Source organism: Sinohyriopsis cumingii, chromosome 8 (assembly GCF_028554795.1).
Source record: "Sinohyriopsis cumingii isolate HCF-2022 chromosome 8, ASM2855479v2, whole genome shotgun sequence".
Classification (NCBI taxonomy): Eukaryota; Metazoa; Mollusca; class Bivalvia; order Unionida; family Unionidae; genus Sinohyriopsis; species Sinohyriopsis cumingii.
Window position 1 is genome coordinate 82,294,035 of NC_142968.1, and position 18,169 is coordinate 82,312,203.

Here is an 18,169-nt window from a genome sequence, read left to right on the forward strand (position 1 = left end):
ATGATGTAGATATTGATTTGTATCAGACTGCTGCATTGATGTTATATAGTTATATGTTGGTTGAACTTGTTATTCTTCATGCATGATGTTTGGGCTTTAAATTTAAAAAAACCTATTTAATAATGTTTTCAGTACATGATATTCATGCCTAATATCTACACTGAAAAAGAAAGTAACAAATTCGTATAAAATTTCCTTTTTACAAGTTAGCTCTACATTGATTGAATCCTAACCTTTTGCTTTGCATGAACTTTATCTTATTCAATTACAGGTGAGGAAGTTCACAGTATTGCATACAGCAAGGTACTGGAAGCCATACATGTGAACTGGAATTTTCAGCAACTGAAAAACCATCCTGCTGTGGTAAAGTTAGAGGTCTGATCTGCAGATATACATGGAATCCAGTTTTACTTTATCCAAGTGTGGTTTGGGTACTTAGGATAGGTCACCTATGACTTCTAAGACTGGACATGTTATAATGGAATCTTCTGACTCTTCGGTTTCTTCACTTTCTTCAAGTTCTTTTGATGAAGATTCAGGTAACTTATCTTCAGATGAAAATAGCAGTATGGAAAGTGGCAGTGAGACTGAACTGAGAAGTAAGACTGGTGAGGAATCATTTTGTCGGAAAGCACTTTTTTACATCAGTGATGATGATCCATCTCAACTTTCAGGTTTAGATGTCTCGGTAAGTGGTGGTGTTCCTTGAGATTGTGATTTAAACACAGGAAATTATAATTTTCAGATGGCTTTGTTTTCTCACCAGTGAATGTCATCAGCATGAGCAGTAAAAATTGATGTTCTTTGTGAAAGTTGTTCAAAGTCATGTTTATGAACTTCGCCTACTTTGCCTTTACACTGTATAGCCAATATTGTGCTGAGTTGACATACATACATACGTGCGTGTGTGCATGCATCCATACATACATACATGCGCACGTGCATGGGGCCTCAAGTGGCCGAGTGGTGTAAAGCGCTCACCGTTCCGGATCACTACCATCTCACCTATATCTGCGTGGGTTCGAGTCCAAGGATCGGCTAGCGTGGGTATGTGGGAAAGCCTGTCAGTAGCTTCTCGTGGGTCGGTGGTTCTTCCCTGGGTTTTCCAGGGTTCTTCCTCCACCAGTTATAATGGCCGCCATGTATAGCCTATCTTGTGCTGAAAAATGGTGTTAAACCCTAGGACAACAACAACATATATACATACAGACAGACAGACATACATACTGTATTCAATCTAAATGTTGAGGTTGTTTAGATATTTGTGCCTTGCCTGTGTAAGCAACTGCCATATTGCCAGTGCACGTTATACTTGACCACACTTAGCAAATTACGTGTTCTAATAAGTTCATGGTCTCATTGCATCTAGGCAGAGGTTGTTTAGAGCATGCTTTCATTCATAATATTGACTAACTCCTCTTCATAGGATACAGGGAGGAGAAATTAGATTTGCTGAAAGTTTCAAGTTTGTATTCACCCTGGGATGAGATGTTTCTTTGCTGCAGATGTTTGGTTTACAATTAGTCTGAACATAACACTGGACAACAAATTTTTACAAAAGTCATGTTACTGAAATAAAATTAGTAAATTCTTATCAATTTTTATGTGCTGAACACGAATATGACAGTCAAATTGCAAAATTGGCTCTAGTTTTTTTGTAATCTGCAAGAAATTAATGTTTACATAACGAAATGCATTCCAATAGTAAAAGGTCAACTGTAATAGCCTACCTATAAAAAATCAAGTCATTGACTACATCTTAGATTTCTTCGCCTGTCTCTTGTACAGCTGTTCGGGAGCATCTCTGAGGAGTGTCCAGCAGTAGTCAGCCAGCATTGTAGTGGACCATTTTCCCTGGTATCTTTGTTCCATTGTTGCGATATCTTGATGAAAACGTTCGCCGTGTTCATCACTAACAATACCACAGTTGCTAGGAAAGAAATCCAAATGGGAATGAAGGAAGTGAATCTTTAGAGACATATTGCAGCCAAGTTTCTTATACTTCATCAACATGTCTTCTACTAGTTCCTTATAGTTTTCTGCCCTAACATTTCCGAGGAAGTTTGTAGAAACTAGGCGAAAAGCATTCCATGCTTGTTTCGCGTCACCTTCCAGCAAGTTGTTGAACCGGTCATCTTTGAAAAGCTCTCGAATCTGAGGACCCACAAAAACTCCCTCTTTAATCTTTGCTTCGCTGAGTCGAGGGAATTTTTCATGCAGGTATCGGAATGCTGGCAAAGTCCGGTCAATGGCTTTCACGAAGTTCTTCATCAAACCTAGTTTGATGTGAAGGGGTGGTAGCAAGATTTTCTGAGCCTCAACCAGAGCTGGGTGTTGGATATTCTTCTCTCCAATGGCTACATTCTGCCTGTGAGTCCATTCCTTCCTCATGTAGTGCATTTCCCTTGCTCGGCTATCCCACTCGCATAAGAAACACATGTATTTTGTATATCCTTGCTGCAGTCCCATTAAAAGGGCAACTACCTTCAAATCACCACAGAGGTGCCAGCTGTACTTGTTATACTCAATGGAATTCAGTAGCTGCCTTAAGTTATCGTATGTCTCTTTCATGTGGACAGCATACGCTACTGGAATAGATGGAAGAATGTTTCCATTGTGCAAAAGCACAGCCTTGAGACTCAGTTTCGAAGAGTCCACAAATAGTCTCCATTCTTGTGGGTCATGAGTGATTTTTAAAGCATTCATGAGGCCCTCAATATCGGAACAGAATATCAGATTACTTTCCTTTCTGAAGAAAGGCTCCAATTGCTGGTGGCGCTTTCGATATGCAGTAATTGTGACATCTTCTTCTAGAAGATTCCATTGTTGGAGTCTTGATCCTAGCAATTCTGCCTTGTTCTTTGATAAGTCCAAATCACGAATCAGGTCATTTAGTTCTTCCTGTGTTATTCTGTGTGGGGTTGATGATGCACCACAGTGAAAATCTGGATCACTGCATGCTGATGGACCAGGAGAAGAACAGGTCGACTCACCTTTGTCTTCGTCAGATGAATCAAGAGAATATTCTGCTGGAGGTTCTGGAATAGGAAGTCCCTCACCATGTGGAACTGGTCTCAATGCAGACGGAATGTTTGGGTAGACTATTCTCGACTTCTTTCGCTTCGTTATTCCGCCGGAAAGAGGAGGAACCAAGCAGAAGTAACAGTCATTTAGGTGGTTGCTTGGCTCTCTCCACACCATTGGGACTGCAAACGGCATTGATGACCTTTTGCAATTCAACCACTGTGAAAGCTGTGTTGTACATGTAGCACAGCATATATGCGGAGCCCAAGGCTTGTCTTGGTCACCAACCTTGCATCCGAAGTAAAGATGATATGCCTTCTTCACTTGAGAATTGATACTTTTCTTCTGGTTGGCAAATGTCACTTCCCCACAAATATAGCAAAAATTGTCCGCGGTATTAACACACTTTCGAGGCATTACTGTTCTTTATTGTACGTAAATGGATAAAATAATAAGTTTTATGTAACAGTAGCTTGAACTGTCTCGCACAACATCTAAAATATTTTAAATGCTGAACCTATCTGATTGGGCTTTATATAGTACACTGCTTACGTCAGCTTCAGCAGCCGCCTGGCATTAGTATAATAGGCCTACACATGTATAGTACACTGCTGACGTCAACTTACTTCAGCAGCCGCATGGCATTAGTATTGCATTGCATCAGAAAATGATGCAATCAACTGTGGATGATGTGAGCATGATGGTATTATGCAATGTTACATCATTATTCCGGATGTTGCTGCAGTCCTACTGGAGAAATTTACACAGTGAAACATAGAAAATGAGGTATATGAATATCTTCAAAACGAGAGCCAATACAAATTTTTCACGGTTATATTCGTGTTCGGCACACCAAAATACTACAGATTAGGGCCTTTTCAAGTCAGTAATGATTTCACTGTTGACCAGTGTAATTTTTAATTCACCTGGCTCTGAACAATGCACATTATTTTAAGGGGGAAATTCTGGCATCGAGAACTCTTGAAAATGCTGATCCATTGTCCAATATGGCCACTAATACTAAAAATAGAAAAATTGTCTTACAAAGCACTAATTGGACCAAATTTAACAGAAAATATCACAAAGGTCTTTAAATTGTGTACAAAATATGCTGATCCACCTTCAGATGTGACAGTTATTACTAAAATAATATATAAAAAAACATTTAAATGACAAGTTCCAAAATTGCTCAACAGATATGGCTCAAATATGACAGTATCTTGGTTTACTTTGCTTTCAGATTGATACAGGTGATGCTGTTCTGCCATCAAATGTGTCAGCTATTACTAAAATTAGAAAACCTCTAAAAAAAACAATTTGAAAACATCTTCAGAATTGGACCAAATTAGAGAAGAAGCACCCTTTAATAGATGGCCTCCAATTTTGTACAAATGATGCCAATCTCCCAGCAGAGATGGTCTCTATCATTTAAATAGAAAGACTTTAAATAACTTCTCAAAATCTGCTGTACAGAATTTTACTAAATTTAGCAGAAGGCATCCTGGTATAGAGAGCTGTTTGTTTTGTGCTGAGTCACAATAATATATGGTCACCATTACTAAAAATAAACAAATATTTTCAATGATGACTTCTCAGAAACAGATTATGACCAAAATTGACAGAAAGTCTCCTGGCATAGAGGCCTTTCAGTTTTGAACATATTCTGATATGCCTTCAATTATGGCCACCTTTTCTAAATATAGGAAAATATAAAGAATCTATACACTGCTGGACAGAATTTTACCAAATTTAACTAAAAACATTATGGCATTAAAGGCTTTCATATTTATGATAATTATGCCAATCCGCCATTTAATATGTCCATCATTACTGAAAGTGCAACCCCTTTAAATGATTTTATGATGAGCATTTGTGTTGCTACAAATGGTTTGATTAGGCGATTGAATATGGCTGCCATTAATAAAATAAAAGAATACAAACTTCTAATAATTTCTTAAAATTTGCTTAACAGAATTTCACCAGCAAACAACCTAGCATGAAGGCCTTTCACATATCCACTATCAAATATGGCCAGTTTTACAAAAATAAAAAAAAACATTTACACACCTTAACATCATTTCAGCAACATTGACAGAAAGCATGCTGGCATAGGCCTTTCAGTATTGGTGATGTGCTACTAAATATAGATGTAGGTAAAACAAAACAAATGCTGGGGAAACCTTAGAATACTTGCTTTGATAATATATGCAGTCAGCAGCATTATTCCTGGGCTAGGTTTCTGCATATGACTGTTAGGGATATTTCAGGCCAGCTTGGGCTTTTTGTTTCACAAATCTGATTTCAACTTTTGAAAAAAAGTTAAAATGCAGATGTTTTGATGTTTTGTGACTGACAACTGTTTTTTTTTTTTCTTTCTTTCAGGAAGACAAAAAGGTTATCTTGGGAGTATGTGCCATGGCAAAGAAATCAAACTCCAAGCCAATGAAAGAAATCCTTTCACGCTTGGACAGGTTTGAGCATATTCAGGTACAGTAAAATCTCATATCTACATTGGTTCATATGTACCAAACATGACGCTTTTGGAGTAATCATTATGCTTTTTTTCTCTAAATTATGCCTTATGTGTAAATGTATTTGAATTATGCATTTTCGGTATATCCCCCTTCAAAAAAACATTAATAATTTGTTTTCTCATTTTTATTACCATTCCATGAATCCCACAGACCGTATTCTAGAAAAGTCGGCTTCTATGTAACTACGATGTAAGAGTACGCTTGTCTGTAGACTTGCATGCACTTTCCTAACAGTATTATGTTCAATTTATAGCAGCCACAAAATTTCCAAGAAACATGCTGGTTTCGACTTTTGACCTTGGTTTCTATTTATAACAGCTGTATTTTTTAGTTAGGAGAGAACAAGCTGGTTTTCTTACTTTTAATCTTTGCTCGCAGTCTTTGTTCAAATTCATGTCTGTTACAAAACCAGTCTGTAGGTATTTGGTACTAAAAGTCAAGTTAGATTTATTCTAGTATTTGCATGTATTAGAGCAAAAATACTTGTCTGAGAAGATACCCTGTCCTGAGGCCACTTGACATCCCTTCATACTAGCTAGGTCTGAATGGTTCCAAAATGCCTGTGTGCGTTGAGTGGTGAATTTGAGTGGTAGTTCCTGAGCTGCCTGCCTCCAAACTTCCTCTATTATTCCTCAAAGCAATGGTGATATGAACAGGATCATCCAGAACAGGAGGGTTTGACAGTGTAGGAGACAAGTGGATTGCGCAAATGCAGCACATCATATCAAGAGTAGATTGGCTGAACACATCAAAGTATTGTCTATGGTATGGGGAGCAGCCCAGGTCATTAACTCTCCTGGACATTGCTTCCCAAGCGTGGCCATTGCTGGGTGTCTGCAATGACATCCTGAACTAGCTCTGATGGGCATGGAACAGAATTGCTCACCTTATAAAACAGATGAGCAGACATATGAACAGCTACTATATTCTTATCAAGTGCGGGGAGATTAGTACTGAAGGTTATCTTAAGTCTCTCTCTTCTTCCTCGAGATCTACCAATTCTTTAGAGCAGCGGTAGGGGTGGAAGGCATTCTGAAGTAGCCAACACCCCATAATTGTCCTCAGTGGGAGCTTAAAAGCTGAACTTCAGTCCATTCCATGGTCAGATCTGAGTAAGATGTGAAGGTTTGTGAATTTGAAAGAGTTCCATCATACTCAATGTGTTGTGGCCCAACTGGGTCTACTTGCAGCACTGGAGAAGACTTACCAGGTGGTATGAAGACTCAATTCCATACCTATGAAAACATCACTAGTTTTCATTTGTGGACAAAGCAGTGATCATACGGAAGTCTGGCACTGCTAGCTGGTTTACTGGGTGAATGGTCAGCCTGGAATCTGGCGGTATAGAAGACAGTCCAGCTATCACCAGTACTGTCCGCACCAGAGGCCTAGACAGACAGATTTCTCACTGAAATCTTTATCATCGATAGGGCATGTTGCCTATGGTACAGTTGGATAGATGGATCTATCACTGAGATAACTGTAAATCATAGTTGGCTGTACCGATTTGACGAAAAGGTCCCCATGTTATAATGGCTGGACGGCCAGTGATGGCTTAATGGCTGGCAGTGGTGTGGTTTTAAAATGCATTAAATCCAGTGGATCCGGTGTGAATGGTTTTTGGTCAGCCCACATACTGGCAGTCCAGCAATCTCCGGTACCGCCTGTACTAAATTCCTGGCTGAAAGGACAGATTTCTTATTGAAATCTCCAGTATGGTAATGATAAGATGTTGACAGCATGGCTATACGAATGGATCTATCACTAAGATCCCCATGTTAACTATTTGGTTGGATTATTTCAATGAAAAGGTCCACATGCTGGCATGGCTGGATTGCTGGTGATGTTGAAATGGTCAGTGACAGTTGGATGGCCGGTAACGGTACAGCAATATTTATTAAGAGTTCGATCCAGTGGATCAGGCATGAACCCCATGATCCCAGACTTTTAGGCCCAAAGGACATGCCATGGGACTTGAGCCTCCTGAGTTGCCTAAAATTTGGGAATACTCCTCAATGAATTGGTATTTCCAACAATAAATGGTAGGTGGTCTTATTTGATTTACTGTCTTTCCTTTCGACCACTCCAGTGGCCTAGTGGTTAGACCATCCACCTCGGATTTGGGAGGTTGTGGGTTTGAACCCCCGGCTGAGTCAAACCAAAGACTTATAAAAATGGTGCTAACATCTGCCTCGCTAGGTGTTCAGCATGAAGAGGTTAGTATAAGGACTGGTCACCTTGGTGTCAAGATAATATAACAGGGTGGGACATCATGCTACATATTTGTGGCATGATGCCTCAGTGCTAGACATCACTATAATCTGCCACACTGCAGACATCATAATGATATGCCTGAAAATTTGTTAAAGCTACGTAAAAAAATAATATCCAAATCCAAAAACTGTCTTTCCTTCCCTTCAGCACCAAGGGATGATTGCTCTGAACATGCATTTCATGCATTTAGTAAACATTGCTCCAGAAATGATACACAAAGAGAAAACAAAGCATAGATTAACAAATCAGTATATGACTAATTAGCTAAAACTGAGGCTCAGACTTCACTGACTACTTATCATAGATGCTGCATATCATAAACGGTGGATACATAGTATAAACAAAACAAGAGTCTTGGCAGACTTCCATGCACTGAGGTTGCATATAAATCATTTAAATTGATATTCTGCTGAGATGGAAACAAACCAGCAGAAATTAAAGCAGAAACTAGTAATGTATTGAATATTACTATTATCAAAACACTTTTGTAACTAACAGGGCAGTGAAAGTGTCATATCAGAAACTATGGTCCTGTTATGAACTTATTTACAATTTTTAGTTAATAATTAAACCATAATTCTATTAAAATAATATGAAAAACAGGTAAAATATCAAGCAGCACTTAAGAATTTCACTAATCAAAGCTCCATAATGGATGTAGTAAGCGAAGGTGCGCTAACCTATAAGGACCTTGCATAAGGTCAATAATAGCATGGTGTGATGGTGGTCTGCAAAAATGAAGCTCTAAAAGGTGATAAAATCACTAAAAAAAATTGGTCAAATTATAAAATAATGCATACAACCTGCAATAGATCAATAAATTTGTGCAATAAATCCAAAATAAACATTGGATGGGCCCATAGGAACACAAAGATGGCTGGATTGTTGGAGGATGAATTGTACATGCAGTCTTGACAACAGCGAAGCTAAAAAGTAGCGACACCTGGTGGTGCCAGGAGGATATAATGGACCAAAGTTTTATTTCCCTTTGTTGTTATAAACAGGGAAAGATGATTTTAATCAATTAGTATGGCTAGGTTTACAATGTATCAGGCTAATATTCCAAATGTAAAATGTGATAGGGGAACATTGTCGACCAGACAACCATGTAAATATTGGAAACGAGGAATGACAACCATTGTTCATGGCTAGCTTCACTCCATGAATGCTTGTCAGATATGCACCTTGTGGACCAAAAGTTGGTGGGCTACAGTACTGGAGACAAAATTATTTGCAGAAGTGCGCCTTGAGAGACAAAGATGCCATTAGTATACATGCTGATGTCAGTTTGGTGAATGATTTACTTTTCCATTGGTATAGCAATCCAGAGGTTCATCAGACACAGTGTGATCCAAGTTATCTCAGTCAACAATTGATTCGGCTAAAAAAAATACTGCCTTAACCTCTTTTTTTGGTGTAACTGACAGGCCTGACACTGCATGGGTTTGATGGTCAGTTTATTGGCTACAGTTGAGTGAGATCAAGATCAAATCAAGCCTGATACTGCATGTGTTTGATGGTCAGTTTATTGGTTACAGTTGAGTGAGATCAGAATCAAATCAAGCCAACTCAGATCCTGTCTCGCACATCAGAAGTATGGACCAGTTACGTGTATTAAATATCCCTTAACCTGACCCAAGATAAAGAGGTGTACAACATCATGCAAGATGAAATGGCATGGCATTATCACAATTGGACACTTCCATATGGCTCAGGTTGCAACAGGTTTTCACCACAGTTAATTGTGCCTTGGAAGTCACAAGACAGAAAGTCTTTGTTCAATTTGCCAACCCTGCACCACACAGGTACTCTCATGGATCAACATTCCCAGCATAGGGATGATGCATCCTGTGTGCAGTTTAGTGCCCCAATACACATGGAATGTGGACTCTCTTCATTCTCTTGCCTTTGCCATTCAAAGGGAGCTCTTACTTAGTGACCATTTGGAAATGACCATATTCCAATCAGGATGTTCCCTCAATCATAGTGGGCAGCCCCATTAGCCAGTCTTCTCCAGCATGGTGTTCATGTTGAAAATCATGTTTTCGCTTCTTGTTCTGAATGGATGGTCATGAGATGGGCCTGTGTCTGTCATCAGTCTGTTGTAACAGTTGTTTCTTATTGCAATTCAGCCTGAATTACTTGCTGGAAAGATGTGAAACTGGATAAATTTTAATTCTAAGGGTCATGTTGATCATTCAACCCAACATTGCAAATGATAATCTGCACCTCTAGCTTTGTCTTAAAGATTTCAATACCATTTGAATGTATAAATAGTGAAACACCACTCATTTGACACATAACGAAACTGGGTACCACTGGTCTGTTTGCATGCAGAGTCTTCAATGTTGCCATGACCATGGGTGGTGTTGCTCTGTATGTTGTTACAAATGGTTTTTGAAATCTTTCATGTGCAAAATTAAATCAGTAATTTTATGTACATTTTGAGATGATCTTGTGAAAATTCTACCACTGCTGGTCTCATTCATGATGCTGAGCTGAACAAACTGTAACTGAAAACCCTGCCCCATGAATATCCAATATGGCCATCATGGAAGCCATCTTGAAATTCTTTTCCTCACTATTCTTCCTGTACATATTAATATTGGGTTTTGACTTAGAGACTTTATGTAACTTGTACATGGTTATAATTGAAAATGGTATTAAGTGTACATACTAATTAAATTATTACATGATGCCAAGTTATCATCAAATATGGCCACTATTACTTAATATAGAAACAGACCATTAAACTACACTGGAGCAACTTAATTGAACATTAAGAACATCATCCTGGCATAGAGGTGTTTCAGTTGAGAGCACCCACTTAATTGCTGTTACCTGGTGGTTTTGGCACAGTTAAAGCCCGGTGAATAATATTTTAAAATTCTTTAAAAATTTGAGTGTATAAATAATAATTACTGTTTACTTCTGCCTGATGATAAGTACACAGGGCCATAGGACAGTGCATTGTGCATCCATATGTTTTAAACCAAGAACTTGTTTGCTTTTCAATGAACCTGGCAGTTAAATGAATGGAGGAGAAATTTGTATTCCTATTTTCTCATTGCAGACAATGGTTTTTGATGAGAGCGTTATCCTGAACGAACCCATTGAGAATTGGCCAATTGTGGATGCCTTTATATCCTTCTTCTCCTATGGATTTCCACTACAGAAAGCCATTGCTTATGAGAACCTGAGGAGACCTTTTGTTATCAATGATATGGATGCTCAGTATACTCTTCAAGACAGGTACTAAGTCAGTTCTGCTTATTTGTATAGACTAAGTATACTCTTCAAGACAGGTTCTACAGTCAGTTCTGCTTATTTGTTATAGACCAAGTAAATTTATGCAGTTATCCTCATGTTGCAAATAAACTGAGCCAGCCAGAATTAACAGGAAATAACTTTGATATTGTAATGTGTTGGGGTTCAGTTCTAAGTAAAATGGAATAGATGGCAGTTCAAACGATGAATTGCGATCAATTGCAAGCAGAATGAAACTTGAACATGAACAATTTCACCATACTTGTGAAGAAAAATTTGGGAAATACATGAATCTTACTGTAATCCTCGTGTATTTTCATAATTTTTCTTCAAAAGTATGATGGAATTTTGCATATAATCCATATTCAATTCAATCCAAAAACCTCTGTCAACTTATGCTGCTTATTAGCACTTTGCACACTGAACACAACAGTATCTACAAGAGAATGAAAGTCAAGAAAATCTGTACTCATTTGTCCTTCTAAAATTGTCTTGTGCATCTTAAAGTTATGGTTGCCTCAAATGAAGATGGCATTGACTTTGTATCTACAAAGGAATATAATTGTGCCATAAGGAATAACACAATAATCAGGTGACTGAACAATAAATATTACAATCACCATATAACCCCTCTCTCTCTTTCTCTCTCTCTCTCTCCCCCCTGTACATAGACACATTCACTGAATCAAATATCTAAGTTGCAAGTAACATTATGAGCTGATTTGACCCAGATCATAAATTTGCCCACTACAACAAATATTTTTTTTAAAAATACACTCAGTATGGACATAATTTACACATTGACATACACATGCACATATTAATTTATAACGTATTTGAGTACTTAAATAAACAAACTGTAATTTGTTTGAAAGCAACATTAGACAAAGCAGCATTATGTTTATTTGTTTTACGTCAGTGCTGTTAGGTTCCCAAGCATCACGTGTAACATAAACTGTGCTTAGGTCTGAACCCTTTGTTTTTTGTACAAGGTCAGTACTCCAAAATAATAGTATATTTTTTTACATATAATTTTTAATACTCTGAAAAGAATAATTATTGTTTCGTGTACAAAAAAAATAAATGAAATATGGTATCTTTTCAAATTTAAGATGGGGCAATTTATTGTCAAAACTATGCACATATTTGGATTATGGTATCTCTTCAAATTTAAGGCTGACTGGGGCAATAGTAAGCTAATATCACATAATTAAAATTTGTTTACATCAATCTCCCCAGCTTCATTTTAAGGATATATATCATTTGGATGTATTTGTGCCTCATGTTATAAACTCTTTTTCTATGGGCTTCCTGTGGTATTCGGTCTGGGGGCAATTTATTGACAAACCTATGCATATATGTGGATTATGGTATCTCTTCAAATTTAAGGCTGACTGGGGGCAATTTATTGACAAAACTATGCATATGCAGATAACTGAAAGAATTTGTAAACTGAAATGAGGAAAAGAATCTGCATGAAATATGCAAATAACTGATATGCAAATATAGTCAACTGTAAATGTAATGCATATCAAGGTCACTTGCATAAGACCACTTATTTCCCAGCATGATTGGTCTAACCCTTTTAGTTTAGTGATAAGTATGTTACACTGACAAATTGATACTAGAACTCCTGGGCCTGACCCTTGATAATATTTATGCTTTCTTCTTTTCTGTTACACAAAGTTAGAAATTAAGGTCTTCACAGCCTGTTCTTGGCACATAGATTCAAAGCTTCTCTCCATTTATATGGCAACAAGCAATTAAGAGCATATGATTTCTCTTGGAACACTAGACTGTTGCAAATATTGTATTTATCCAATGGTGAATCCATGTATGATGATAATCCCAACCCTAAGTTTAGCTCTACAGGTTGATAACTAGAAGAGCTTGTATGATGTTCTTACATCATCTGTTTATCATCCATTGTCAGGTCATCCTCCAGTCAGCAGTAGAACAAAGTTAGCTGTGTAATAACAGTAGGGTAATGTATAACTGCTATTAAAATTGTTTTTGGTGTGTGTAAAAGTAATTTTAATTTTGTAATAGTTCCTGTTATTGCACAGTTCTGACCTCCCTTCCTGCTCTTATGTCCTTCATACTCGGTCCAAGTCAGAGGAGGATATTCCAGTTGTCAGTAGTGGACTTTGTATTGGACATATAGTCATGTTTTTAAAAAAAATTACAGACCTCCATTTACTAATTGGAGGAGGGAATAAGATCTTTGGACTGGAGACTAGTTCTAGGAAAAGATAGAGCAGTGCAATAATTGTAGCTAGTATCACATAGTTAAAATTTGTTTATATCCATCCCCCCAGCTTCATTTTAAGGATGTATAGCATTTGAATGTATTTGTTTCCCATGTTATAAACTCTTTTTCCTATGCTATTCTGGTTTATACATTACACGTGACTATTTGTTATTTATCCATTTTTGAATAAAGTTTTCTGTGAAAGTTTCTTTTTAGAGTTCAGAGGCAAAATGTAAGTAACAGAAAATGATTTCTTTTGGAATACTAGTCTATTGCAAATAATCCTGTAAAGTATTTTAATGTAAGCATAGAGTTAGCAATATGCAGTCCAACATGAGAAAGACATAGACCCAGTGATGGAAAAAATCCATTGTCCAGCAGACTGGTACAACTATAAAAGTCATTGAGCAATTCAGTCTTTGTAATTTGCCCAGAATTGTATAGTGAAGGAAGGACATATTTAGAACTTGTTCAAATTACTTAAAATCTCAAGGTAATTATGAAACCTAGATCTTTCTAAGGTCTTTTGCATAAGAAATATGTAATGCTGTTATTGTATTCATTAATTTCACAGGAGAGAAGTCTACAAGATTTTGACCAGAGAAGGGATTCAGCATCCACGTTACGCCATGTTGAGCAGAGAGGGAGAAAGTAAAGGTAGAAATTTATTGGACGAGGGAAACAAATCCTTTGTTCTTGTTCATTAAATGACCACACTGGTGGCCAAGTGTCCCCTGATGTGGGAAATCGCAGGTTTGAACCCCGGCCAAGTCATACCAAAGACAAAAAAAATGGCACTAACAGCGCTCATTATTAAGAGGTTATTGTTAGGACTGGTTGGCCTTGTTGTAGGATAAAGTGACTGGGTGGGACATCATGCTACTTGTCAGTGGCATGATGCCCCAATGCTAAACATCACTATTAACTGCCACACTGCAGACATCTTAGTGATATGACCAGAAAATCATTAAAGCTACGTTAACAATCTAAATCAGATCACACAAGCATACACCTGTGTATCATATTTCTCCATAATAGTCTATATATACATTGACTTCTGTTGTAGGAAGTAATAGATTTTAGATGAGAATTAATTACTGGGTCAATATTTGGATGTTTGCTATGCACAATTACTTATACCAGCAACTCTAACATCATTTTATGGTGGTGTGTGTATGATCAAAATGGTATAGGGGTTGGTATGTGCAGGCAAGTTGTTGAGTGCCATAACCTGTGAGCTGGGTTTGAATCTCCATAAAGTATGAATTAGAACTCTATAACTGGTATGATAATGTTATCAAGTATTCTCCTGCAGGATCGAGGGTTAGGACTTTCCACTCTGATTGTTGTATTTTTGGATTCATCATAATGGACGCTCTTCAGACCGTAACTATGGACTTATCCTAGTCACTTGTACTCACACACTTTTGCTCCATTTTGCCTGTTCACATGATCCTTGAAACATAATGTATGATCAACTTTACATAAACATTTTAGTTTTTTGCTGTCAACTAACATGGTAAGTTGATAACTGAACTTAGCAAGCAAATGTATAGCAGATTTAGGAGGTAGTCAGTGTCATAATAGTATGTAGCAGATCTTGGTAACTTTATACCAAAAATTCATACAAATTTTTAGTTATTTCTTTGCATGAATTGCCTGTCAGATTATATTCACATTTCTCTGGCCAACTCATTACCTGATCAAATTTCATTATAACTTTCTTTGTGCTACCTCTGAATTCAGCCCTCCCAGAATAATGGAAAAACATCTGTAAATGTGTGTGTGTGTGTGTATGTATGTGTGTGTGTGTGTGTATATATATATATATATATATGTATGTATGTATGTATGTATGTAAAGGGAAGCAACTCTTACCGGTTAACTCCTCTTTCTACCCAGTATGGTGGCGCTATACAGTTTCGCATTTTGCATAGGGTTAGGAATTTAAAGAAAAAGAATGTCCCCGGCTTTCCTCACTGGTTATACTGGCTATTTAAAAAAGACCTTGTATATCTTAGGTATAATGCAAAGAACCTTTAATTCCCTTTATTTTGGTGTATGATTGATGGGTGTACTATGGGTTATAGAGTATACAGCTTGGCCTTACTTCAAATGTGCACCTTTCAAAAAAGTGCTAGCTCTACTTGGTCATTTTCACTTCCTGAACTTCAGAGGTCAGTTGTATAAAAAAGAGCCGATAACTTTTTTTACATTTTATATATTTGGTAATTCATTCATTGCACTTTCAGAAGCTGGTATTGTCTAGTCTGGCAAAATTCATTTTCCCTATTTTAATAGCTGCTATGTATAGTGTACTTTAGACTAATTCAGACTGATTTTTTAACACAAGGGAGCAGTCATTTTAGTTAGCAGTGTGCTTAAATCGTGTAAAATTTCCAAAAGTACAATATCCAAAAGAAATATCATCCACATTACATTAATGTAGCATAGAGATATGCAAACATTCTCTCCACTGTGCATGTTTTAAATGCGAACTACTTCACCTTACATACGTCACTCTCTCAAAAGTACATATTATCTGGTGAGCGCCACCTATGTGGCTACTGGTATATCCGGTTTACAACAGTTTTTCACTGTCACTTCATGCATTAAGATATCCTCCAGACACTCAAACTGATTCTACAAATTATATAGATTAAATTTAATCATCCACTTTTCTTTTTAAGTGTTACAGTAAGTAAAAATGTTTTACATATTGCATACAACATTTTTGTAAAATCTGGTGAATATATTGCGATTTAAAAAAAATAGTGCACTGTTCATATTCATCATATTTTACTTGAATAGTGATATATTATCACTTGAGGAATTTTCCATGCACTGTCTTTATATATATAATTGTTGTATGCACTAGTTTGTTTATTTAATTTCAGAAATGGCAACATGACATTGTGGATTGGCAAGCCTTTCTGCCTTCTCCAAGCAATTGAGGAATGTTATATCAACTTCCTCTGTACTTGACTTAATGTCCTCGGCAATTCTTTGCCTTGCTGAGAAGGCTGGAAGTGATCATGCCTGGGATTCAATGACAGCCTCCTGCAACATGGACTTAGAAGAGTTGCATTATTGTACTCGATTTCTTTGAAGTCCCATCATGAAATATAGCATTGTGCACCCTTTCATTCAGCTCCTTTTTTTGTTGGGCGGGGGGGCAAATTGAGGAACTCAGAATGCAGGTGGCACAAGAGTTACCACTAGATCTGTCAGTGCAGGTTTCCTGATCTAGACATCCTGCTCATGGTTAATTCCAAGGAAGAGACAGTCATCTGCAAGGGATACAGTAGAGGCAGTTCCCAGTGATGACAGAATAGCTATGGCCAGGCAAATTATGTGTGTTCATACACCCCATTATACACCCCATCTTCTAGCCATCTGGCATTGAGGGGTGATAGAAAACATTTATGTTCCTTCAAGTCTACCCTACCCATCAGTGACTTAAATTTTCTCCCACATGCTGGCAGCCCACCCATAGATGCCACACTCATTAATTTTTGTCAGGCTTAGTTCAGCCTCTTTCATCAGAATTATTGGTTGATCCAAGTTGTGTTGAACGGCTTCAGAATATTGTTTGTCAGCCTCCTCTACTTTTGAAGTCCCCTTTATGACATAAACCCCAAGCTATCACAGGAAGGCAGGCATAGTTCAGAAGATAAATCTTTTACTGGAAGTTGTATGAGAGATGTACACTCACGGTTTCTACTTAAGACTGTTTCTGGTGACAAACTCCATTGGCAGATTGAGACCTGTAATGGACCTCAGGAGGCTCAACAAATTCATTTTGGACCAAAAATTCAAGATAAAAATGTTGGAAGTCCATCTGCCTTTCAGTGCGATACAGTGACTACACAATCAGCTTAGACCTGCCTATGAATACTTTTGCATTGCAGTCAATACAATGTCATGCAAATATCTTTGCTTCGCCTATTGGGTCACAGTTTATCCATTTCATGTTCTTGCTGTTGACCTCAGTCAGTGCCTCCTGGCCTTCACAGAATCATTAGACTATGTAATCTCAAGGTTCAGAATGACCTTCACAGTGATAATGGTGTACCTGGACAGCACCCTTTGAAAACATCGGGTAAGTTCCATTTTGGACCAAAATTTGAACAACCTTTTCACCCTTATGCACAACGTATGGTGGATAAGAAACTTGGAGAAGTTGGACCTTAATCCGTCTCAACAATTTATCAATGTTTGTATGGAATTTTTTGCACACCTCAATCTCATGTGTCTCCCTCCCAAATGCATCAAAGACATCATTCATGCTTCAGAGAGGATTTTAAACAAATCATTTATCTCAGTGAGGGAGTTTCTTCAACTTCATTACATGTTTAGTGAATTTGCAGATTTGTTACACCTTGGCTGCCTTTACATGCACTGATGGCCCTTCTATCCCAGTGGCAACCTTTTGTGGGCCATCTAGATCAGAATATTACAATATTGACCCACATTAAAAGCTTCCTTCCCCAATGGCAAGACAGGATGTACCTCACAGCAGGAATACTTGAAAATGCACAACCACAAATCACAATTTGTACCGATGCAAGTCAGTTGTTGAGTACACTTGCAACTGGACTCTACCACAGTCGTTGGCAAATGGACATGTTGAGTGATGACTCTTCACATCAACATCCTGGAAACGAAAGCCATCCTCACTGCATCCAACAAATGGGTAGAATGCTGTCAGATGATTCAGTAATGGTCACAAACCTCCTTAAACAGGGTGGGGTGAAATCACCAGACCTATGTGTAATGTTATTGGATTACCTTTGGTGGTGTGCCCAGTGTTCACCAC

At 37.7% G+C, this 18,169-nt stretch overlaps 1 protein-coding gene across 14 annotated transcripts in view; it reads left to right on the forward strand.

Moving 5' to 3' along the window:
• LOC149794001 (inositol hexakisphosphate and diphosphoinositol-pentakisphosphate kinase 2-like) overlaps positions 1-18,169 on the forward strand; it is a 234,543-nt gene that overhangs the window by 22,051 nt on the left and 194,323 nt on the right. For all 14 annotated transcript variants that reach the window (XR_016422917.1, XM_089967926.1, XM_089967930.1 and 11 more), the window contains exons 2-5: positions 272-688; positions 5,407-5,511; positions 10,906-11,084; positions 13,925-14,007. Coding sequence is in view for 13 of the 14 variants with exons in the window: in XM_089967926.1 (XP_089824052.1) it covers positions 452-688; positions 5,407-5,511; positions 10,906-11,084; positions 13,925-14,007 (604 nt within the window). In the remaining variant the exon portion in view is untranslated. The remainder of the gene's footprint in view (positions 1-271; positions 689-5,406; positions 5,512-10,905; positions 11,085-13,924; positions 14,008-18,169) is intronic.